At 38.9% G+C, this 25,462-nt stretch overlaps 1 protein-coding gene across 8 annotated transcripts in view; it reads left to right on the top strand.

The window, feature by feature from the left end:
* Positions 1–25,462, top strand: part of LOC124551057 — a 186,311-nt gene that overhangs the window by 55,182 nt on the left and 105,667 nt on the right. For all 8 annotated transcript variants that reach the window (XM_047125979.1, XM_047125947.1, XM_047125989.1 and 5 more), the window contains one exon: positions 9,615–9,743. In XM_047125979.1, the coding sequence (XP_046981935.1) occupies positions 9,615–9,743 (129 nt within the window). The remainder of the gene's footprint in view (positions 1–9,614; positions 9,744–25,462) is intronic.

The following is a 25,462-nucleotide window of genomic DNA, read 5'->3' as shown; positions in this document are numbered from 1 at the left end:
CATCTCTAGATAAATATGTTGTACTGGATGTAACCTCTAAGGTATCAATTACAGTTGCCACATGCAGTGGATGGATGAAGAGTTTAATAATATCTCATCATCACGGTGGTCTTTGGAGATGTAGCCAAGGATTCGTATTGAGAGAATCGTTCTGAATGGCAGTTAAAAGTTTTGTGTCCTGTTGACACACACCATAGTTATTATATACTACCTATTTGATCAAGAGAAGGAAATAAATTCCTCTGTGACTTTCTTAAAGAAACTATCTTGGCATTTGCCTGACCTAATGTATGAAAATTATGGGAAATCAAAATCGTGGTAGTCAGGTTTGTCAAACACTGTGTCCCAACAATTTATTTCATGATGGAATGACCCTTGGGATATCAGAAGGTCTGCACAAGATATGGGCTCTGCATATGTTCACAACAGACCAACAGCAGTGGTTAACTCATTTTTGTGAATTTTTTTCCTGTTGTTAAAGCAAATGGATAAAAATAAATGATGGGCTGTAAGAGGGACAAACTTTTAAGTAAATATAATACAGCACAAAAATAAATGAGTAGGCAAGGAGTGAAGACAAAAGAGCTGACAGAGGCTTCTTTGGAAATAAAGGCAGGGAGTTACTATATAGAATGCAAATAAAAAAGGCAAGGTAGGAGAGACTTTCTTACACTATAAACCATGAAGTAATACCTTTTATTTGTATTGAAGGAGCATCTTGCTTTGATTGAGCCAGAATAGCCTGAAAGATTGGCTTTCATTCAAGATTATTTTACCGTGCATGGGCAATCACAGGATTGTTGGTATACTTATTGAGGTAGTCCTTCACAAGAGAGGTCCATTTATCACAATATTAAAGGCTGCAAGATAGAAAAAGCCTACGTAAGCTGTTGGCACATGGACCATGCTTTCATACATTGAGCATTTTAGCACCATGGCATGGAATAGCACATTGGGCAGTCTTTCTAAACACACAGAACAATATTATTCTGAACGTGTATATGAAGCTTGCCCACGGAGATGGCCACCCATGTCACATGCATGCCATATCCATGTAGTAGAGTGTCGCGAGGCAATTTATTGGCTTTCAATTGAAGCCCATAGGTATATATGCCATTTCTGAGCATCAGAAAATTGAGCATCTCTCCAAAACCCATAGTTAATTGTATGATTTGTTGTAATAAAATGAAGAGAAATGTCGTATGCTATTTGAAGGCAACATCACATTGAGGATCCATGAAAAATCCATAGTTCTTGGTACATTTTGTCATAATTAAATTTCAGTTAGTAACATAGCTATGATTAAAACTTTCAGGAGATCTAAGATGCTACCATTAGTCATCTAGGTCTTGTGGTCGGTTTAGCGCAGTGAGTAGCATTACCGATTCATAAGGAAACATATGATGTGTAGGTGGTTCGTGTCCCACTGCACCAGAAAAAGAAAGAGAAGCACACTCCATTCATTCACACAATCAAACACACCTCATGCACACATGACCACCAATTCCGGCAGCTTGGGGTTGTCAGAGTTGGTGATCATGTGTGTGTGAGGTGCACTTGTGTGTGTGAATGAGTGGTGTGTGTTTCTCTCTCTTTTTCTGATGAAGGCTATGGCTGAAAGTGTATGTGTAAGTGTCTTTTAATTGTGCCTGTCTGCATCTTAATATGTCAACCTGAAAATATCATGACTGCGATGTATACAGAATGTTTATTATGTACAGCAGGAAACAGCCACAATTTGGTTTGGAATCACTTCACTGAGAAACTCCAAGCATGAGTTTTGAATTTTGCAAATTTATCATTATACAGCTTGGGTGTTAGGTCAACACATATGATATGTTCCCTAGGGCTACTCACCTGTAAATATAGGTCCCATGTGTTTTTGTAAAAGCATTAGGGGCATCTGATGAATTTGTAATTTAGAAACAAGCACAACTGGTTCTTAAATAAAGTGAAGGTTGCTGGTGTGTGTTCTACGCATTCTGTTACATCAAATAACATATGAAACTGGTATTGTCAGCATTCTACTCCTGTCAAGGAATATACAAATTTTTGTATGCAATTGGAATATGCTGTTATCATCTCTAGTTATAGCGATAGTTAAATACTAAATGTTCCATTGGTGGTCTTCATAAATCAAGATCAAAGTCCAGACTTTCTGTGGGGAGGGTGCAAGATTGAACTCCATGTTAGGATATGCCATTTTTCCATACCCCTCCTGTAACAGACAAGTTCTTCCAGCATAACAACTGTATGGCTATGATGCCATCCACTGTGCTACATGAAATACATAAATCATTTGTGATCATGTGTGGTTAATTTCCCAAAGTAGATGCAACAAATGTAAATAAATGAGGATCACTTCTGGTGGCAACTTGTTTTATCACCCCACCCATATTGCTTGGCAAAATAGTGTTGTTGTTGTTGTTGTTGTTGTTGTTGTGGCCTTCAGTCCTGAAACTGGTTTGATACAGCTCTCCATGCTACCCTATCCTGTGCAAGCTTCTTCATCTCCCAGTACTTACTGCAACCTACATCCTTCTGAATCTGTTTAGTGTATTCATCTCTTGGTCTCCCTCTACGATTTTTACCCTCCATGCTGCCCTCCAATACCAAAATGGTGATCCCTAGATGCCTCAGAACATGTCCTACCAACCAATCCCTCCTTCTAGTCAAGTTGTGCCACAAACTTCTCTTCTCCCCAATCCTATTCAATACCTCCTCATTAGTTATGAGGTTTACCCATCTAATCTTCAGCATTCTTCTGTAGCACCACATTTCGAAAGCTTCTGTTCTCTTCTTGTCCAAACTATTTATCGTCCATGTTTCACTTCCATACATGGCTACACTCCATACAAATACTTCCAGAAACAACTTCCAGACACTTAAATCTATACTCGATGTTAACAAATTTCTCTTCTTCAGAAACGCTTTCCTTGCCATTGCCAGTCTACATTTTATATCCTCTCTACTTGGATCATCGTCAGTTATTTTGCTCCCCAAATAGCAAAACTCCTTTACTACTTTAAGTGTCTCATTTCCTAATATAATTCCCTCAGCATCACCAGACTTCATTTGACTACATTCCATTATCCTCGTTTTGCATTTGTTGATGTTCATCTTATATCCTCCTTTCAAGACACTGTCCATTCCATTCAATTGCTCTTCCAAGTCCTTTGCTGTCTCTGACAGAATTAGAATGTCATCGGCGAACCTCAAAGTTTTTATTTCTTCTCCATGGATTTTAATACCTACTCCGAATTTTTCTTTTGTTTCCTTTACTGCTTGCTCAATATACAGATTGAATAACATCGGGGGCAGTCTACAACCCTGTCTCACTCCATTCCCAACCGCTGCTTCCCTTTCATGCCCCTCGACTCTTATAACTGCCATCTGGTTACTGTACAAATTGTAAATAGCCTTTCGCTCCCGTATTTTACTCCTGCCACCTTTAGAATTTGAAAGAGAGTATTCCAGTCAACATTGTCAAAAGCTTTCTCTAAGTCTACAAATGCTAGAAACGTAGGTTTGCCTTTCCTTAATCTTTCTTCTAAGATAAGTCATAAGGTCAGTATTGCCTCACGTGTTCCAATATTTCTACGGAATCCAAACTGATCTTCCCCGAGGTCGGCTTCTACCAGTTTTTCCATTCGTCTGTAAAGAATTCGCATTAGTATTTTGCAGCTGTGACTTATTAAACTGATAGTTCGGTAATTTTCACATCTGTCAACACCTGCTTTCTTTGGGATTGGAATTATTATATTCAAAATAGGAATGCTACTAATAATAATTCGAATAGAGAAATGACAGTATGATACAAAATGATTGAAGGAAATAGACACAAATGTCAGACAATAGAACACTAGAGACTTCTACAAAGTTTTCAAATAAGAAATATTGAGGAAACAAGCTGGTGAATGTTCACTTTGAATAGTTATGTGGTAATGGAAATGGATTAATAATTGCTTGAATAATTGGAAAAATTGATTGGAAGGAATAGTTGAAAGAAGTTTGAAGGTAATTTGTGATTTAACTGATACCAGTATCAACAGACCTTTAATATCAATACATTCAAGGTCAATAAACGATTTGCATTACGTACTGCTTCTCATTAATTTCATTGTGTTTAGCCTTGATTGTGACAATGTCGATGCAGGAACACTTCTCCGGATACCACATAAATTCTTCTTGTCTGCACCTTGATGCAGGATCACGACAGTGAGTGAAATGGTGAACACATAGGAGTTGACCTCTTAACTGTGCAAATAAATATTGCTTTTCTAATAACTTATTATAACACTTTTTAATGAAGGGTTGAAATACACATTTTTAATAATGCTGGTACAACAGATCCAAGCATATGTCCGTACGCTACCACTTATCAAAACAAAAGAGTGAAGATGCAGGAATTAATAAATTGAAGAGCATATTTCTTACTTTGTTTCATACAGATATTTAACGATGTATCAAAGCTTATCCTTGCCACAAAATAACTCACTAATTTACCTTTGGCGGTGTCTATAACTCATTCAGTTTGCATATAGCATATGTATAAGAAAAGAAAAGAACGAAAAAATAATATGATTCAATACAACTTCAAAGATTCAACAGGCAAACTGATTACTAGTAACAAAGACAACTGTGAGTTAGTAGCAAAACGCTTTAAGAATTTTCTAAATGGTAAGGAACCAACTAATGACTAATTTTCTGTCTCAAAGGGAAAACTCGCCTTCAGAACCACCGTCATTGCATCATATTAAATAATACTTTGGCCAGCTGAGAAACAACAGAGTACCAGATGAAGATGGTATAGTAGCTGAGATGTGGAAACTGGGAGGGAAGCAGGCAGCTGAAACCATTTATGAGATTATTAAAGTTTGTTGGGAGAATGAAAGAATACTGGACAACTATAGTCCATCTGCTGCATAGGAAAGGAGATAGCACAGACATCAGAAATTACCATGGCATATCTCTGCTTCTAGTCACATACAAAATTATATCCAAAGCTCTACTGAATGAGGTAGAAGACTAAGCAAAACACAGTTGGCAAGTACCGGGTGGGGTTCAGAAAAAGTAGATCATATGTGGAGCAAATTTTTAATTTGAAAACAATCCTCAGGATCAAAGACAGTCCTTATTCATTAGTTTTAAAAAAGGCCTGTGATTCCATAGGCAGACAGACGGTATTCCTAATGATGAAAGCAGCAACTATTGACAAAATCACCAGACAGTTTGCCAAACAGATGCTTACAGACACAACTTCAGAAGTTAAATTCATAGGAAAAATTTCTGAACCCTTCAGAATCAAACCAGGAGGTCGGCAGGGTGGTGGACCCTCACCGATTCTCTTCAATCTGGTCTTAGACAAGATCATGAGAGAGTAGGATAAAGAACTACAAGAGAAATACATCGAAGCATTCCATATAGGATAAAGAAGAGTAAGATTCAGTGTGAAGTTTCTCGCTTTTGCTGACGATATTGTAATAATTTCTCAGCACAAAACATGCAAACATAATAATAGAAACAGTTCACAAAATTGCAGCTAAAACTGGACTACAAGAATCATATGAGAAAATGGAATACATTGAACATAAACACAACAAAAGAACAAAGACAGGAACTGGACAAAGGGCAGAAATGAAGGTAAGAAAAGAAAAGAGTGAAAAAATAATAAGATTCAATACAACTTCAGCTTCTTACTTTGTTTCACACAGATATTTAACGTTGTATCAAAACTTATCCTTGCCACAAAATAACTCACTAATTTCCCTTTGGCGGTGTCTATAACTCATTCAGTTTACATATTGCTTATGTATAAGAAAAGAAAAGAATGAAGAAATAATATTATTCAATACAACTTCAAAGATTTGATCCCAAAATTTTTCCTTTCTTTCTTTCCCAGTTCTTCTTGTTCATCTGTTTTACTCAGTGTTAGGCATTCAGATCTGCTTAGTGTTTCCAGTTTAATTACTGTCACATACTTCGCAATCTTTGCCTGGAATGATACTGATCTTTTTTTTTTGCCAGTTTTGGCTACGTTTGTATGCTAATCCATTTGATTGCATACATTCTCCCAAAACTCAAGTATTGGAAAGTCTTGGTTGGGATATCAACAATATTATGAAACTAAAAACATTCAACAGCCAAGATTACATAAATTTTTCTTACTTAAAACAAGTGGTTTCGACAGACTCTGCTGTCATCTTCAGGTCTTAAAGAATCTTTTTGTTATGAACTGTGTTCATTGCATGCTGGTCCTTTTGTAATTTGATGATTTTTATTGACATGACAACTCTGTGTGAGGTCCAATGTAAAATGAGCACTTTTCATAACAAAAAGGTTTTTTAAGACATGAAGATGACAACAGAGTCTGTCGAAACTGGTTGTTTTAAATAAAGAAATATTTTTGTGATCTTGACTGTTATTTGTTTTTAGCAAGTGAAACAGATTACTCCTCCAGTCTCATCAAAATGAGGAAGTTCGTCAGTCAAATAGTATGAAAAGAATAGATTGCTACTCACTGTAAAGATGACACACACACACACACACACACACACACACACACACACACACATTCGCACAAGCAAGCGCACCTCACACACACGATTGCTATCTCCAGCTGCTGCAGCCAGAACAGCATTGACTGTATGTATGTAGCCTTCTTTCTTATTCCGCAACTGGTTTTGGATTTTTATGCCATTTTCTATTGTTTAGCTGTATATAAAAGGACACAATAGAACCGTCACGAAATGCTGCATTCATTTAATAAATTTATGACTGTGGTGTCCATTGTGGAGAAGAAGGGAAGGATAGTGATTCTTCTGGAAAACCTGGGATTCTCAGGGGATTATATTTCACCTGGAGAAATCAGGAAAATCTCAGGGAATTTTAGGAATTTCGTAAAATCTCAGGGAATTCTGTGTTTTAACCTAGCATTGAAATTTAATTTTATTGAGTTTAATAAATCACAAATTTTAAAATACTTGATATTTGGAAGTGAATATTATTCTGTATAAATTATTGATGTTTAAAAAAGGTATAGTTAAACTGCTGCTTGTAGCTGGTATATAGCTCAGTTGAGAGGGGAAAAAAGCCATTATTGTGGCATGCTGCTCTCCCCCCCCCCCCCCCCCCCCTCCCCCTCTTGCTGCTCACCATTAATTTATCAGGAGCACATTCTCGACACCATCTTCCTCCTCACACTTGGAATTCTCAGCGAATTTCATTTCCAAGTTTAAGTAGCCACCCTGAAAGGATAACACTTGGTCACTGCAAATATTGATATGGACATCCTGGTTCATGTTCACTGTAACCCGGAGTCATTTCGCACAGTTCAGAATAACATGACAACCTGGTACCATTTCAATGCCATATACAGCACTAGAAAGTGACTGGTGTACTTTAAGAGTGTGGCTGATATTTTGTCCAGTGAACTTATCTTCTTGTTAGATCTGATGAAGATTTTGACTCTGAGGGAGACTTTGTCACTTTGGACAAGCAATTTAAATATAAAATTTGATAAACAACTGAGTTGTGCAAAGGACAAATAATGTCAGATTCATCATGGACAGAAATCTAAACTATGTGAAAATGTCTGATAGAGCAATGCATAGGAAATGACACTCGAAAAGAACAGAAGGAAGAAGAAGAATAAAAGGAAGACAAGAAGTCACGAATACCAGGCACTGACAGGCAGCTGTTCGTATGACACTGAAGGAGACAGGGAACAGTATGTGCCGTAAATCATGTACCCAAATATAATTTTTTTTTTTTTTGTCTGATGATAGAGCTGTAGTCTCTCCATTTAATCAACCACTTCTGTCATAACAACACAATAACAAGTCAGTAAAGCCACAGACAGGGAGGAATGTCACATAACTTGTGATGTGATTCTACACATGAAAACTAATCAGAAAAGTCTAGGAACACGTGTGCAATTTTTGATCATTAATGAACTGGAGTGGGTTGAAGCCTACCGACATCCGCATGTGATTATGAAGACAAATGTGAATATTACATACCAACATGCTGTGTAGGCACTGTGTGGTGGACAGAATAATGGTGGGACATATGACTGATCCATTCTGCAAGAGGTATTTGGAAAGTTCCCCACCTGTCTCAATGCACTTGCCAATGCATTGGAGGGTGTATTGTATTGTATGTTGAACATCATATGGTGGACTTTAATGTGGGCAACAGCACTGATGCCATGAGTGACAAATTCTTCATGTGTATCCATCCACTTTTGTAGCATACAAATCCTACTTTAACCAACCCCATAAACAGAAGTGTAATAGGGTTAGGTCGGATGATCTGGCAGGCCAGTTAATGGCTCCGTCAAAGCCCATTCCCCATTGAGGGAATGTATTATTCAGATACTGAGATACTTGTCAGGTACAGTGAATAGGTGAGCCATCAAGATATAAGTACCTTTTCCATTGTTGCTCTAATGTCATGTCTTCCAAAAATGCAGGTGGGTCTCCTGCCAGGAAATGTCTTATGCTGTGGCTGTCATGCAATTTGGCAGGAAAAAGGTCCTGTCACCAGGTCATCAGTCATGCCACACAAAGTGTTCACTGAGAACCTAACTTGGTATCTTGTTTCCCTAGTATCATGTGGGTTCCCCATCATCCATGTATGAGAATTGTGGGTGTTCATGATACCATTGCATGTAAATGTAGCCTCATCTTTAAATGGAATGTACTGCACAACATCTCTGTGTACAGCCAACCATTCACAGAATTGTTGTCTGCTTATTGAGTTACGTGGATGCAAATGTTGCATGGGTTGTACATGGAGTGGGTACAAGCCCTTGGAATGTAATGTACACCACACTTGTATTTGTATAATATCAAACTAATAGCTAATGCGTCATGTACTGATGATGGACTCCACTGTACCATTGCAATAATGTCTTCCCTTTCCTCAGTTGACTGGATAGCCTCATGTTCTGATGTTACATGTACACTGGGTAGTGTTCTAGATTCATGTAATGTTTGAAAAATCCTGGGAAATACCCTGACACAGGGGTTCGTCGATCAGGGAAACGTCTCTAGTAGTCTGTCACAGCCTCATGGGCACTGCCATGAAAGTACCCGTACACAATGGACTTTGCTCAATTAAATGCCACCCAAGCAAAACATGCACACGGCCTCATGACTGCTCACTGATCCAGCCCACAATTGCACACTGGGTAAGCTTGCAGCTGTTGCCTCAGTGTGACATCGCAGTGCTGCCATCTGTTGTAGGACCTCCACACCTCTTGTAGGATGGATCAGTTATCTGTCCCACCATGATTCTGTCCGCCACAGCACCTACACAGCATTTTGGTAAGTAATATTCACACTTGTCTTTATAATCATTCATGGATATTGTACTCTTCAATCCACTCCAGTTGAGTAATGATCGAAAACTGGACACATCTTCATAGGACTTTTGTGGTTTATTTTCACATATAGAATCACCTCACAAATTACGTGACATTCTTCCTGAACCACCCTGTATAGTACATACAAAATTTTGTGAGTGGGCAGTGTTTATTCTAATTAGCTATAGAGTTATACATTTGGGCAGTTAAAAATGTTTCAAATTGCATTTACAATCTTTCTTCTCAGGGTATAAATATGAAGAAGATGAGTTATCCCCTATTTTCAAAAAGCCCAGACTGCTTGCTGAATGTATAAGGAAATTCGAAACAGATACTGGTGATCAGGATGTTGACACGCCAGTGAAGAGGAAGAAAGGTAATAATATGAAATGATAGAAGGTAATGTATGTAGACTCTCTATTCAGTATCCAATTTTTATGTTGCATACTATAATTGGTTATTTTACCTAAGGGCACACATGCTAGTTATGAGGTAATGTAGGCACTGGATCCACAAGGAACAGAAATGTGCAAATAACAAGTAAATAATTTTTACCAATGGATTTCCAACTACAGGTTTCAATAATACACATATTGTGCCAACCCACCATCACTCTGTTTGACACTTTGTCCCACATAGTTACAGACTTATCATGAGTCATCAATGTGAATCAAGAAAGACTTGACAGTTTACTGTGTGCAGGCAGCCAGCGACATAGCTGTTGAGACATTCTGCATTCAGTATTTCCGAGAAGGTGGCTGCTATGGGTTTCCACACAAGTTACTGCATGTATGTCTTTAACCCATACAGTACCATATTCATCAGCTGCTGTAAATGCTGCAGAACGACAGATACCCAAACATGTAGTAGCCTTACTTTCAAACTACTTTATTAAATTGTTCCATTTGTAGTTACAGTTTATCTGTACCAGAGGCAAACAGTACAATATCACCAGTGAAATGAAGGTGTTTCACATATGTTCCATGAGATATTCTTCCTTTTTTTTCTCAGTGTAAGTATCCAAAAACTTCCACGTGGTCTACTGAGAGCTGGTGTGCTAATAGGATATATTCCTGCCTGACTCTTCTTTCACTTCTGAATTTTTCACTGCCTCGATGAAGTCAAGAGGAAGCTGAAGCATTGACATGAATGTTCTTTAGTACAGTTACATCTGTTGAATCAGTGCCTTTTTTCTCAAGAGCTCTTAGTACTGAGTTTGTTGAAATTAAGTCAGAAGTTTTCTTAAAATCTATGAGTCCCAGATAGAATGGTAATTAATAATCATTGCTCAGTACCATAATTTTGTACATTTTTGCAGGTTGCCCAGTATGCTGTATCTGCCTCTAAAGCCAGTTTGTTCCTTTGTCTGATCAACATCTAATATTTTTTCTATGTGGTTCCTTGTAACATTTTTTTTAATTGATGGGTTTTTGTTGTAGATAGAGGATTCCCTGTTTGTATAAAACATACTAGGACATCTTGCCGTGCCACTTCAGGGTAAAACCTTGAGCCTTAGATGATTGCCTCCATCATCTTTGTCAGGAGCAAATGACTGTTTAGGCTGTTCCTGTGGTGGCCTTGCATAGCCCATAGACGACGTCTGATTGATCGGTAGCTATGTAATGCTGTCACAGATGGTGTCAGTTTCTGTTCTGGTGGTGCCACTGCTTTCATAAATATCTCTGCTTCTTCTCTGCACCGAGATCTCACCTACATGCACTGCTTAAATTATATCCACTGTCACAATTGAAGTTCTTCTTGCACATTCTTACTTCTGGAGCCTTCCTTAATTACACAATCCCAGTATGTAGAAACCCGGGACAAAACATTTGTTTCCTCAAATGATATTTTGTTTGCAAGGCTGTGTTCAGCAACTGCAGATTTCTCCAGTTCTTGATTTTTAATATGCCGCTGATGTTCTGCACAGCATTCGGAAACGGTACAGATGCTTTCGTACTCACAAAAGATGTTATAAATCCCAGGGATCCTGAGGCCACGACTGTCCTTAACAAGGCATAGCCTCAACTTTATCTTCATAGAAGGTCAGAAAATAAGTGTTGTGACTACTCTTCCCATGTCTCTGCGTATTTTGATGGATGCAATATCACAGAACGAAAGCAATACAGTCAATGACTCATCCTGTGAATGTTCAACATTTTCACATTTCCTTTCCTTGGATAATGCTGACTTCATATCACATTAACCACAGCTGTTCTTTCATTACACGTATTTCAGATGATTAATTTCAAAATCCAAATGGTCCTTGTCAGAAACAGTGTTTGGTTTGTGAACCAGTTCATTGAAAACTGCTCTCTGCTGGACTGGTTGACGAAAACTCTGTGTGCTAAGATACAAATTGGTGTGTGTTAGCTTGCAGTATACAGAGTGGCTGAGACGTCCACCCAACATTAATTGTCTTTCACTTTCTCGCCAGCGAACTTGATGTTTGAGTGCATGCTGTTCATGCCTTCAAGGAAGTGCTCGGGAGCTTCTGTGCCATGCGGTCAGACCATAATTCTGTCATCAACATAAAGACAAAATGAAGATGGATGAAGAGGAGCCAAATTTAATGCACATTGCCCAAAATGTTCCATGAAAAGGTCGGCCACTGCTGGAGACATTTCATAAAATTTACTGCCACACAAAAGTAGTTGGTCATCATAACACGTCAGAACAACTTTACTGTTTCAGGAAGAAAATGCTCTCTCAGCAGTTTCAGTGCATTCCTCACAAGAATTTTTACAATATATTAATTTTCTCAGTGAACATCTGCAAGTTTTTGATGTGATGTTCGCAGCAGGCTACTATCAGAATCATTAACTTAATTAGATATTTGGCTAGCCTGTAGGTAGGAGAACCAATAATGCTAATAGCTGATCTGAATGGAATACCTTCCTTGTGGACTTTAGGTAATTCATAAAGCTTGGGAGGTGTAGAAGTTCGAGATCTTAAAATTTTTCATGACATCTTCTGGTAGACTAGAATAATTCAGAAGCTCATCTACATCTACGTGATTACTCTGCTATTCACAATAAAGTGCCTGGCAGAGCGTTCAGTGAACCACCTTCAAGTTCTCTCTCTATCATTCCACTCTCGAACGGCGCGGGGGAAAAACGAGCACTTAAATTTTTCTGTGCGAGCCCAGATTTCTCTTATTTTATTGTGATGATCATTTCTCCCAATGTAGGTGGGTGCCAACAGAATGTTTTCGCAATCGGAGGAGAAAACTGGTGACTGAAATTTCATGAGAAGATCCCATCGCAACGATAAACATCTTTGTTTTAATGATTGCCACTCCAATTCATGTATCATGTCTGTGGCACTATCTCCCCTACTTTGCGATAATACGAAATGAGCTGCCCTTCTTTGTACTTTTTTGATGTCATCCGTCAGCCCCATCTGATGCGGATCCCACACCATACAGCAATACTCCAGAATAGGGCGGACAAGCATGGTGCAAGCAGTCTCTTTAGTAGACCTGTTGTACCTTCTAAGTCTTCTGCCAATGAATCGCAGTCTTTGGTTGGCTCTACCCACAACATTATCTATGTGATCATTCCAATTTAAGGTATTTGTAATTGTAATCCCTAAGTGTTTAGTTGAATTTACAGCCTTCGTGAAATCGAATGTGAGCGGATTTCTTTTAGTACTCGTGTGAATAACTTCACAATTTTCTTTCTTCAGGGTCAACTGCCGCTTTTCGTATCATACAGAGACATTATCTAAATCATTTTGCAATTCATTTTGGTCATCAGATGACTTTACAAGATGGTAAATGCAAGATGGTAAATGACAACATCTTCTGCAAACAATCTAAGATGGCTACTGAGATAGTCTTGTAAGTCGTTCATATCGACCAGGAACAATAGAAGGCCTACAACACTTCCTTGGGGAACACCGGATATTATTTCTGTTTTACTCGATGACTTTCCATCTATTACTATGAACTGTGATCTTTCTGACAGGAAATCATGAATCCAGTCACACAACTTAGGCGATATTCCATAGACACACTGTTTTTCAGCTGTATGACAGAGTTGAGTTCCATTTCAGGCAATTGTACATGATATCCTTCAACAACAAAGCCATTTTGCTGACGATGGAAATGCCGCAGTTGTTCTTAAAGCTACTGAACATCACAGCAAAGTGGCACCATTGTTTGAAGATAGCATATACAAATGCCTAAAATGGGATGAAACTCTGTCACATGTCAGAAAAATGGTGGAGCTTCTGAAGAATTCTGGTTCTAACAACCCTACCACAACAAAGGTCAAAATTTAATAATGATTGTGGTGTTGCTCACGCTGCTAAATACTGCATTTTTGGGCAACAACAAAGTTATTATGTGGCAGGTGTCATTAGAGCACAGTTAATAAAGTCGTTTCATGTAATAATGAATAAACTAGGCACTCATCTTTTCGTGTTTCCCATGCTGGTCTCGTTGTAAAATCATGGCTCAATCGTCAAAAATCTAGGTGGTGATGATTCCAAGCTCGGATGCAAAGAGGCCTAGATTTTATTCTGCTATATTCAAAAGTTTTATAGATGTGTTTCACAAACCATTCTTGAAGATTAAACCTTAGAAAGTCAGCACAATGGTGATGTAAAAAAATAGTCAGCTCTCCGAATTTAAGTTACACTTCCTTTTTATTGCTTTTGTTGCAATATCACGAAACACAAAACGTCACTTCACAATACAAAACATTCTTGAAAACATCTTCCTCACTGTTAAAGTTCACATTTTATAAACTGGCTACAATATGCGTCTTTCCAGTGTGACATCCAACACTTGACTTTTTCAAGGTCCGACACTCTAACTACTTACTAATTGCTAATGCGCTCAAAAATCAGAGTTACAAGTACGACAAAGATCATAGTGACAAAAGAAAGAATACACATAAGAATAATATCATTGCAATATAAACATATCGATGTATCAAAGTACCTCTTCATTAATGAAATCAAATCTGAATGTTGTCTCAGAAATATGTTAACTGTTCTACAGAAACATAGTAGAATATTGCTGGTATCGAGAGGTTCAGTTGAGGTGCTGTAATGGTTATGTAATTCAAGTGCCATTACATGGTCTGCCAGAGGATATCTTGAAAAATCTTTAGAGTTCCTTGAGCTCCCAGGTTATATGGATTGGGATGAAGTGCATTGCTTGATTGAGCTATGTGTTATTTACTTTAGTGTGAGCACTGTTTAGTCAGGTGGAACAGTGGTATTCTGTGACGGAGTATGAAAGAGCTAGAGCTGATGATCCGAGGACTGTTCTAGTGGTACCCTAGGCGGTTCCTGTTAACTTCTGGATTATGCTGTTCCATGTTTTGATTTTAGTTGTCCCATTCCAAATGTGCATTTTGTATATCAAAGACCTGTCTAGGGTCAGATCTAGATATTTTGGAGTGTTGCACTGTTGGTGAGTCTGATCTCTAAATGTGGTGGTGGATTTTTAGTTTGCTCGTTTATTCTGTAGGAGGATTTTGTTGGAGAGAGTTCTGTTTGAAGTATTCATCCAGCATCTTCAGGTCTGATATTAGTGTTGCTTCAGCTTCCCTACACCTTTGATCCTGAGCGATCAGAGCAATGTTATCAGAGTAAATGAATTCCCTGGACTTTGTTTCTGGAAGGTCGTATGTTTATAAATTAAAAGAAGTGGGGACAAAACAGAAGCTTATGGAATACCATCATTTATTATGTGGTCTCTGCTGTTGAAGTTCGGTGAGAACACCTGGAAGTATCTGTTGTTCACAATGTTTCCAGTTAGAGTGATTAGTTTCTGGCACGGAGTGACACTGATGAATTTGAGCTAGTGTGTGTTGCACTAGATGGTATCATAGGCTGCAGTTACTTACTTACTCACTTCCTTATTAAGAAGACCCCATGTTTACCTTCTGCTTCTCAAAGCCATTTTTTATATGAGTTGCTTTTGCTGGCACCTGTTTTTCACATCCTCTTCCTGGTCAAAACCCAACTTACTCTATGGGGATGTGTTTGTTGATGGCTGACAAAATTCTGTTATGAACGAGCCTCTCCAGGAACTTAAATGTGACATTAAGGAGGTCTGTGGGTGATCGTTTTCAACTTTTGGTGGATCTTTATTTGGTTTTGGTACAGCAATGATCTTAGTTTTCTTCTGAGTCTAAGATGTGTGACAGAAGGTGTTCATCCTCTTGACACTAGCAGGACCACAATATAATAGAAACTCAGGGTAAATACTATCAACATCTGCCGCCTTTGAGGTTTCGTGTGCTTTATGGATTCTATTTTCTCGTCCAGTTGAAATGGGATTGGAAATTCAGATGTTTGTGAACCCAAATGATCTTTACTTTTAAGAGATGTCTAACTTCTCTTTGGATGTGTTTATCTCTTGTTGACTTAGAGGTGTAGATCATATAATTGGGCATATCATGCAGATGTATGTTACATTTTTGTCGGGTGTTGTTGCCTGCTGTATCCAGCTTTCTGATTAAGGACAAGACCGTCCTGCTGGAATATAGTCCAAGGAAGCTAAGGTTTCTTTCCATCTGTTTTGTATGCTCTCATTTAGTGATTGTAGAAAGTTGGAGGCACTAGCAGGATCACCACTGTCATCGAGGTCCTGGAGAAGCCCTTGCCTGTCTTCATTCCAGCCAGGAATGCATTCTTTGCGGTCATGCCTTGGTATGCTTTGTTTTGCTGCACCTTTCAGCACACCAGTGAATCTGTTGTGGTTGTTAAAGATGGGTTTTTCCATCGTATGTGTGGAGTCTGTTTGGAAAATTCAGACCAGTTGGCTTTCTTAAAAGTTCCATCCTGATTTTAGGTAGGAATGGATGATGGCTATGAGCAATCCTGTATGGAGCATTATTGGATTATTCTGAATGGTGGGACAGGACTCTGTGGCACACCTAGTTGGGCATGTTTGGAGACTGTATGATCAGCATATGTTAGGTGTGTGTGCCTTTGTTCCATCGGCCAGAGAAGAAGGTTGCCTAGCCTATGGGATTGTGTATAGGTTTTAGGTTTTCTGCTTTCATCCAGTCGACAGGTTTTTGTTCACTTTTGTCACATTCTTGATGTCCCCAGAGCATATGATAGCTGTTGAGGTCATCAACGATGATGCTTGAATGTTGTGGTGAGGGCAGAGGTGGAGAAGGCCAGTTGCATCATGATACTTCATACATTTTGACTATCAAGTTCTTCACTTTAACTGTAGCTGTGAAGTTGATGATAGGACTTGTTAGTTACTAATATTGTTTTGTGCATCAGTTGCCAATCGATAATTTAGTTACCCAGATTAAAGCCCGAAAATGTCCTTCTGCTGTGAAGTTGTATATCATCTTCTATGTGGGTTTCTTGGAGTAAGTTGATGTCAATTAGATGTTCTTTCAGGGTCCTGGATAAACATTCACTCTTTGCTTTACTGATGTTTTCTTTGTTTAGTTGCTAAATTGATATTGAAGTCCAATCTAACAAACTTGAGGGTCCTGAGAAGAGCCTGTTCAAATGTATTTCCTCAGAGACTCTGACCGAGAGGACGTTTAAGAGCGTTCAGTCTCGTCTTAATAGTTGTTTCTCAGTAGTGGACAAAACAGGTGGCTGTGATTCATTGGTAGCATAATGGCAAAATGCAATCAGTCGACAGAGGAGATAACTTACAATTCACCTGTGTTACTCTTTCTGTGATGTTGCTGAAGTATGTGGGGCCCGTACTATAGGATTAACAGGATTTTGAATGCATGTGAAGAGGAGCACTACATGCATTGAAAGCTTAATTGACTCAAGGGAGAACATTACAGAGATACTGAAAAACCTGAAGTGGATGACACTTGGAGATAGAGAGTATGTTGCATAAGTCTGCATACAAAGTTTCAATAACTAGCACTAAATAAACAATCTTGGAATATACGACATCTTATATATTGCTACCTTAGGGTCTGTGAAGACAAGATTAGTACAATTAGAGTGCACAGAGAGATGTTCAAGCATACGTTTGTCTAACTGCTTATTGTCTACATTTCACTTCTGTACAAGGCTACAGTCCAGACAAATACCTTCAGAAAAGACTTCCTAAACCACAGATTCATATTAGATGTTAACAAATTCCCCTTTTCAGAAATGCTTTCGTTCTATTGCTTGTCTGCATTTTACACTCTCTCTGCCTCATCCATAATCTGTTACTTCACTGCCCAAACAGCAGAACTCATCTACTATTTTTAGTTTCACATTTTCTAATATAATTCCCTCAGGACCACCTGATTGAATTTGAGTACACTCAATATCCATTTTTTTACTTTTGTTGATGTTCATCTAATAATCTATTTTCAGGACACTATCCATTCCAAGCAACTTTTCTTCCAATTTCTTTGCTGTCTCTAACAGAATTACACTGAAGCGCCAAAGAAACTGGTATAGGCAAGCATATTCAAATATGGAGATACACAAACAGGCAGAATGTGGTGCTGGAGTTGGCAATGCCTATATAAGACAAAAAGTGTCTGGCACAGTTGTTAGATAAGTTACTGCTGCTACAATGGCAGCTTATCAGGATATAAGTGAGTTTGAATGAGGTCTTATTGTTGGTGCACGAGTGATGAGACACACCATTTCTGAGACAGTGATGAAGCGGGAATTTTCCCATACGACCGTTTCACGAGTGTACCATGAATATCAGGAATCTGATAAAACACCAAATCTCCGACATCGCAGTGGCCGGAAAAAGATCCTGCAAGAACGGGACCAACGACAACAGAAGAGAATCGTTCAACGTGACAGGAGTGCAACCCTTCCTCAAATTACTGCAGATTTCAATGCTGGGCTATCAGCAACTGTCAGTGTACAAATCATTCAATGAAAATTCATTGATATGGGCTTTCAGAGCCGAAGGCCCACTCATGTACCCTTGATGACTGCATGACACAAAGCTTCACTCCTTGTCTGGGCCCGTCAACACCGACATTTGACTGTTGATGACTGGAAACATGTTGCCTGTTCAGAAAAGTCTTGTTTCAAATTTTATCGAGCAGATGGACGTGTATGGGTATGGAGGCAAACTCATGAATCCGTGGACCCTTCATGCCAGCAGGGGACTGTTCAAGCTGGTGGAGGCTCTGTAATTGTGTGGAGCATGTGCAGTTGGAGTGATGTGGGACCCCTGGTACATCTAGATATGACTATGACAGATGACATGTTCATAAACATTATTGAGCATATCTTGGATACCTTACAACATTTTATTCAGAAGAGATCTCCACTCCTCATACTCTAATGGATTTATGGAAAATGTTAGGATTCATGCCCTGCAGGATTCATGGTGTCTATTCCCTCCAGCACTAGTTCAGATATTAGTCGAGCCCATGCCACATTGTGTTGCGGCACTTCTGCGTTCTCGTGGGGGCCCTAAACGATATTAGGTAGGTGTACCAGTTTCTTTGGCTCTTCACTGTGTAATGTAATGGGCAAACCTTAAAGTTTTTATTTCTTCTCCTTTAACTATAATTCCTTTTCCAAATTTCTCCTAGATTTCCTTTACTGCTTGAGTAATGTAGAGATTGAATAACAGTGGGGATAGGCTACATTTCTCTGGAAGCAAAACGGTTCTTCCCCGAAGTTGCCTTCTACCAGAGTTTCCATTCTTATGTAAATTGTTGTTTAAATATTTGGCACCATGACTTAAAATCACTAAGTGTGTTGATGACTTCTGTCTAGTCACTTGTTGACCAGTCTGGTGGGAGTAGAAGACAGCAAATGGAAAGCTGGAGTTTTAAATTTCACATTTAAGAAACAATTCACGCAGGATGATCGTACAAACATACTGTCATTTGACTGACACACAGAATCCCACATGGAGGAAATAGGCATATGTGCCGTAGAGAAGCAGCAGAAAGAGTTCGGAGCAAATAAGTCTTTCAGGTCCACATGGAATCCAAAGCTGGTTTTGCAGAGAGTACACTGCAGCATTGGCCCCTTACTTGGCTCGCATTTATCGCAACTCTCTCACCCACCATATAATCCCAAGCGTCTGAAAAAAAGAGCAGATGATTCCTGGATAGACGTACGGATCCCCATAATTATAGACCAATATCCTTGACATCTGTTTGGTGCAGAATTCTTGAACACATTCTGAGTTGAAATGTAATAAATTTCCATGAGACAGAAAAACTACTGTCCACAAATGAGCAGTAACTTAAGAAACATTGCTCATGCGAAACTCAGCTTGCCCCTATTCTCACATGATATCCTGCAAACCATGGATGAAGGGCAGCAGGCAGATTTCATATTTCCAGATTTTCGAAAAGCATTTGAAATGGTGCCCTGCAGACTGTCAACGAAGGTTTAGGCATACATAGATTCCTGGATATGTGAGTCACTTGAAGGCTTCTTAAGGAACAGGACCCAGTACATTGTTGTTGACAGAGAATGTTCAATGGAGACAAGGATGTCATCAGGAGTGCCCCAGGTAAGTGTGATAGGACTACTCTAACATGTATGGGGAAGTCTCATAATTGAGTGACTGTAGGAGTATACAGGATGGGTTTGACAGAATTTCTAGTTGGTATAATAAATGGCAGATTGCTCTAAATATACATAAATATAAGTTAAACAACAGGAATCCTAAGTTGGATATTGTGAAGGATAGATTGCTGTTCACCATGTTGCAGACAGGCACAACAAAAAGAATGTCACACATAGGAACCTTTGGCCAAATCCTTCTTCAGCAGAGCAGACACTCACACAAGCAAGCACACCTCACACAAACATGACCAGTACCACTAGCAGCTCCAACTGGATCCATATACGTGTGAAAAACAATCTCCTAACTTTTGAATACAACATTAGTAGGATACTACTTGACACAGGCACATCAGTTAAATATCTAATAATAACATTGCAAAGCAATATGGAATGGAATGAGCATGTCACATTGATAGTAGGGAAGGTGAATGCTCAATTTCTATGTAGTGGGAGAATTTTGGGAAAGTGTTGCTCATCTATAAAGGAGATAGCATATGGAGTGCTAGTGTGACACATTGATGAGTACTGTTTGAGTGTTTGGGATTCCCACTAAATGGGTCTAAAGGAAGACATCAAAGCAGATTAGAGGTGGGCTGCTAGATTTGTTACCAGTAGGTTCGATAATTGCATAAGTATTACGGAGATGCTTCCGGAACTCAAATGGGAATCCCTGGAGGAAAGACAATGCTTTTTTCGTGAGGCACCATTGTGGAAATTTAGAGAACTGGCATTTGAAGACAACTGCAGAATGACTGTACTGGCATCAATGTACATTTTACATAAGGACCAAAAAATAAGTGACAAACTGGGACTCGTACAGAGGCTTTTAGACAGTCACTCTTCCCGTGTTCTATTTGCAAGTGGGACATGAAAGAAAATACTTGTAGTAGCATATGGCACCCTCCACAGTGCACAATACGGTTTCTTGTGGAGTATGTATGTAGATGTAAGTGCAGATGTATTAAACTGATGATTTGATAGTATTCACACCTGCGAGTACCTCTCTTCTCTGGAACTGGAATTACTGTGTTCTTCCTGATGTTGAGGATATTTTGCCTGTCTCATATCTCTTGCGCACCAGGTGGATGGAATAATTTTGTCATGGTTGGCTCTCCCAAGGCTCTCCCATTTCATCTTCACCTACTTCCTCTTCTCTTTCTTCAACTCCCATTTCATCTTCACCTACTTCCTCTTCTCTTTCTTCAAAATTATCCTAAAGTTTGTTTCCATTAGGTAGATTCTCTGCATACTCCTGCCACCTTTCAGCTTTCCCTTCTTTGCTTAGTTCGGGCTTGCCAACTGTATTCTTGATATTCATGCAGTTACTTGTCTTTCTTGAAAGGTCTCTATAATTTTCCTATTGGCAGCATCTATCTTTCCTCTAGCTATGCATGCCTCAGTGTTCTTTCATTTGTCCTCGGGCTGTTCCTGTTTAGCCACTCTGCACTTTCTCTCTCTCTCTCTCTCTCTTTACCCATGTGATCCTCTGCAGCCTTCACTATTTAATTTCTCAAAGCTACCCATTCATCTTCTGTTGTATTTGTTTCAACCTTTTCAGTCCAACATTGCATGATATTCCCTCTAAAACTTTCAATCTTCAGCTTTGAACAGTAAATTAATGCCCAAGTTCACATCTGCCCCTGGAAATGGCTTATAGTTTAAATTCTAGTTTCTGAATCTCTGTCTAAGCATTTTATGATCAATCTGAAACTTTTCCCTTGAGGTTTCTTCCTTGTATACAGTCTTCTTTTGTGATTTTTGAACCAAGTGTTAGCAGTGGTTGAGTTATGCTCTGTGCAGAATTGTATCAGGTGGCTTTCTCATTCATGCTTTTCTCCTTTCCTTTCTCCTACTATTTTTATTTTCATCCTTTTCCTACTATGAAATTCTGGTCACTCCTCACAAATTTTTGTCTCCCTTAACTATCTGAACAACTTCCTTTATCTCATCACACATTGTTTCAGTCTCATCACTGTCTGCGGTGCTAGTTGGCATATAAACTAGTTGTTGTTGTTGTGGTCTTCAGTCCTGAGACTGGTTTGATGCAGCTCTCCATGCTACACTATCCTGTGCAAGCTTCTTCATCTCTCAGTACCTACTGCAGCCTACATCCTTCTGAATCTGCTTAGTGTACTCATCTCTTGGTCTCCATCTACGATTTTTACCCTCCACGCTGCCCTCCAGTACTAAATTGGTGATCTTTTGATGCCTCAGAACATGTCCTACCAACCGATCCCTTCTTCTAGTCAAATTGTGCCACAGACTCCTCTTCTCCCCAATTCTATTCAGTACCTCCTCATTAGTTATGTGATCTACCCATCTAATCTTCAGCATTCTTCTGTAGCACCACATTTCGAAAGCTTCTATTTTCTTTTTGTCTAAACTATTTATCGTCCATGTTTCATTTCCATACATGGCTACACTCCAAACAAATACTTTCAGAAATGGCTTCCTAACACTTAAATCAATACTTGACGTTAACAAAATTCTCTTCTTCAGAAATGCTTTCCTTGCCATTGCCAGTCTACATTTTATATCCTCTCTACTTCGACCATCATCAGTTATTTTGCTCCCCTTATAGCAAAACTCCTTTACTACTTTAAGTGTCTCATTTCCTAATAAACTAGTACTAGTGTGTAATATAATATTAATAGAATATTACATTATACTTCTTAACAACAGAGGCAGTGCAATAGTATATTTATCCGCTGATATCAGGCAGCGACTTTCAATGAAAATGTGTCATCCGCCTCCCCCAATACTGGAATTACATAATGTGTACAAGTGCAGGTTTGACACATGAATGACGACATATGGAATTGTGGGTCTCGCTATGGTTCGTGCACAGATAGCCAAAGGTTTTAGGATTACCACTTGTGTAAAGTGTGATATCCGGGTTTGAGTCCAGCACAGATTTTCATTATTGTCAGTCAGCTGATGATTGTCCATATTCGCAGCTGTGAATACACTTCATGTATTCCCGATGGCTGTAGTTGCCACAGTACCTGTTCCTTCAGACATACCTGCATGTCCGAAGGGACGTTGCATCGTACTTCTTAACAACATAGACACTAAAATATTGTGTTGTCCCTATGCCCAACAGATTTAAAGAGATATCTAGAAGAGTCTAGAGTAAATACCACATTTTATCCAACTTACACTCTTCTGTGCAACAGACACTTTATATTCAATAATGAGTTACCCAGAAATTGATAACATGAGATATTAATGAATGAAAATCGGAAAAGTAAGTCAACTTTTTGATATTTTCATTGCCAAAATCTGATATTAACCACAAAGCAAAAGTTACAGATGTTAGATGTTTAAGAACATATATAACATTTGACTTTCTTTTCAGGTTCGAATCAATGCAAACACCTAAGAATTTATATTATTGTGTTTCATTTTTTTGACTTATTCTCATATATTATTTCTAATGACATGCTCAGGCCTCATGCTGTACAGAATTGCATGTATTGTGTTTCATCAAAGTTTAGTGACATTCTATGCAGTTAACCAGTTATTAATCTTTGAGGAAATTTTACTCGTATATTTGCAGGTGTTGAAGTTTCTCCATCAGGCTCGATTAAAATACTTGCACTATCAGCAGAGAGAAGTATTTCTGTTTATTGAGTATATGATGACAGGTCATTTACATTCAATAGGAACTATGGCAGACCCAATATTGCTCACTGCGGTCAACCTGTAGTTAATACTGCATTCATCATTATGAAGATACTGTTCTGTTGTTTAAACTTGCTGGGTTTCTTAATGTGACACTGTGCAGCCATTCAGTTAGATAGGATGAAAACCAGTTACAAGTGAGATCTCTGATACCATAATATTTGAGCTTTCAAACTGCACAGCCAAATACTGAAAATAGAGGAACAAAAAAAGAAAATGGCCTCCCAAAAGCAGATCCAATAATCTTCGTAGACTAGTTTTGCCAAGTCATATGTTAAAGGACAATGAAAATCATTAGGTCAGTACCAACTCAGCTAAAGTATATTAAAATCTTGTGTTGACTCGGTAGTGCCACCTTTGAGGCACCATTGTAGTCGGTCAACAAGTCAAGTTTAATTTCATGAAAGACTGAAGTATACACTATTATAAAGAAATGGCAATAAGAAACTGAGTTCCAATTATAGATTGATCTCCCTCCTTCCTGTGTCCTCAAAAATTTTGAGAAGCAATGTTTAACAGAATACTGAACCTTCTTTCTTATGATAGCCTGTTAACAGTTCAGTTTAGTTTCTGTAAAGGTTTATGTATGAAAAGGACATATATTATCTCACAAACTCATTTCTAATAGAACTAAACAATAAAAATGATCTGGCTGGCAATTTCTGTGATCTTCCTATGGCCCAGAAATGTGTAGCTCAATAAATTCTGCTGGTGTACCTAAAATGATAGGGCATAAAAAGTCTTCCCCTTGCATAAATTGAATTATATTGTAACAGTAGAAAACAAAGGATCACATTAGAAAATGTGACAGGAATAAGGTTAGAATCTGGGGAAACATTATGTTGTGCTACAAGGTTTGATGTTTGGTCCACTCCTGTTCCTGGTCCACATAAACAGTTTACCTGGGTCATTAGAGGACTCTTCAGGGAAGCCACACCATCAAGTCACATCAATGCCACACCATCAAGTCACATAAATGTGACCACTACCTATATTTGATGTCAACATGCAATAACGAGTCACAGATGGCAGCTGACAGCACTAGCAGTGGAGGGTATATAATGCGTGTTGAGAGATGCGAAAAACAACGCAGTCATTGTTGTGGAACGAGAGCGATTTATCTGACATCCAAAAAGGCATGATCATTGGCTTTCAGGCCAAGGGTGGAAGCATTTCTGAAACTCCTATTTTTCTAAACTGTTCATGTGCTGCTGTGGTTAGAGGTACCGTGCATATCGAAATTGCACAATCCAAAACTGGCAACAAGGCAACTGTAGGCCACCATGGGCCATAGATGACAGGGGTGAACACTGGTTTCAGAAATGTGTACAGATCAATGGACATGAAACAGTTGAGCTACTGACCATCCATATGAACCAAGAGCTTACCAACAGTGTCTCCTCAATGACTGTTCAGCAAATGGTGCTGCACAGCAGGCACCTGGTTCATGGATCCAGGATGACTGCTATTCATCAGTGATGAAAGCTCGAATTTACATGCCAATAGGGCAACTTAATGTCCACAGAGGGATGACAGGTGGCCTTTTTGGAGGAATCGTGTTTTATGCTCAGTTGGACAGATGACTGTTAGCATGTATGGCCCAGCAACAATTGTTGGAAGGGTCAAGTCTGGAGGGGGAGTACTGTGGTCTGGAAAACATTTTCATGGCATTGCCTGGGTGATCTTGTCATTCTGAATGGCACAGTGGATCAACACAAGTATGCGTCTATCCTTTGGGACAATGTCCATCCCTAGATGCAGTTTGTTTTTCCTCACCTTGATGACATCTACCAGCAGGACAAAAGCAACATGTCAGACAGATTGTATGGCTCAAAGAGTACCACTGGATTTAAACCCAGTTGAGAATCCGTTGGACCAGCTTGATTGGGTTGTTCGTGCTGTGGATCCTCA

This window comes from Schistocerca americana, chromosome 1 (assembly GCF_021461395.2).
Source record: "Schistocerca americana isolate TAMUIC-IGC-003095 chromosome 1, iqSchAmer2.1, whole genome shotgun sequence".
Lineage (NCBI taxonomy): Eukaryota > Metazoa > Arthropoda > Insecta > Orthoptera > Acrididae > Schistocerca > Schistocerca americana.
The sequence above is the reverse complement of the archived record's forward strand: the minus strand, read 5'-3'. Positions and strand labels throughout refer to the sequence as shown.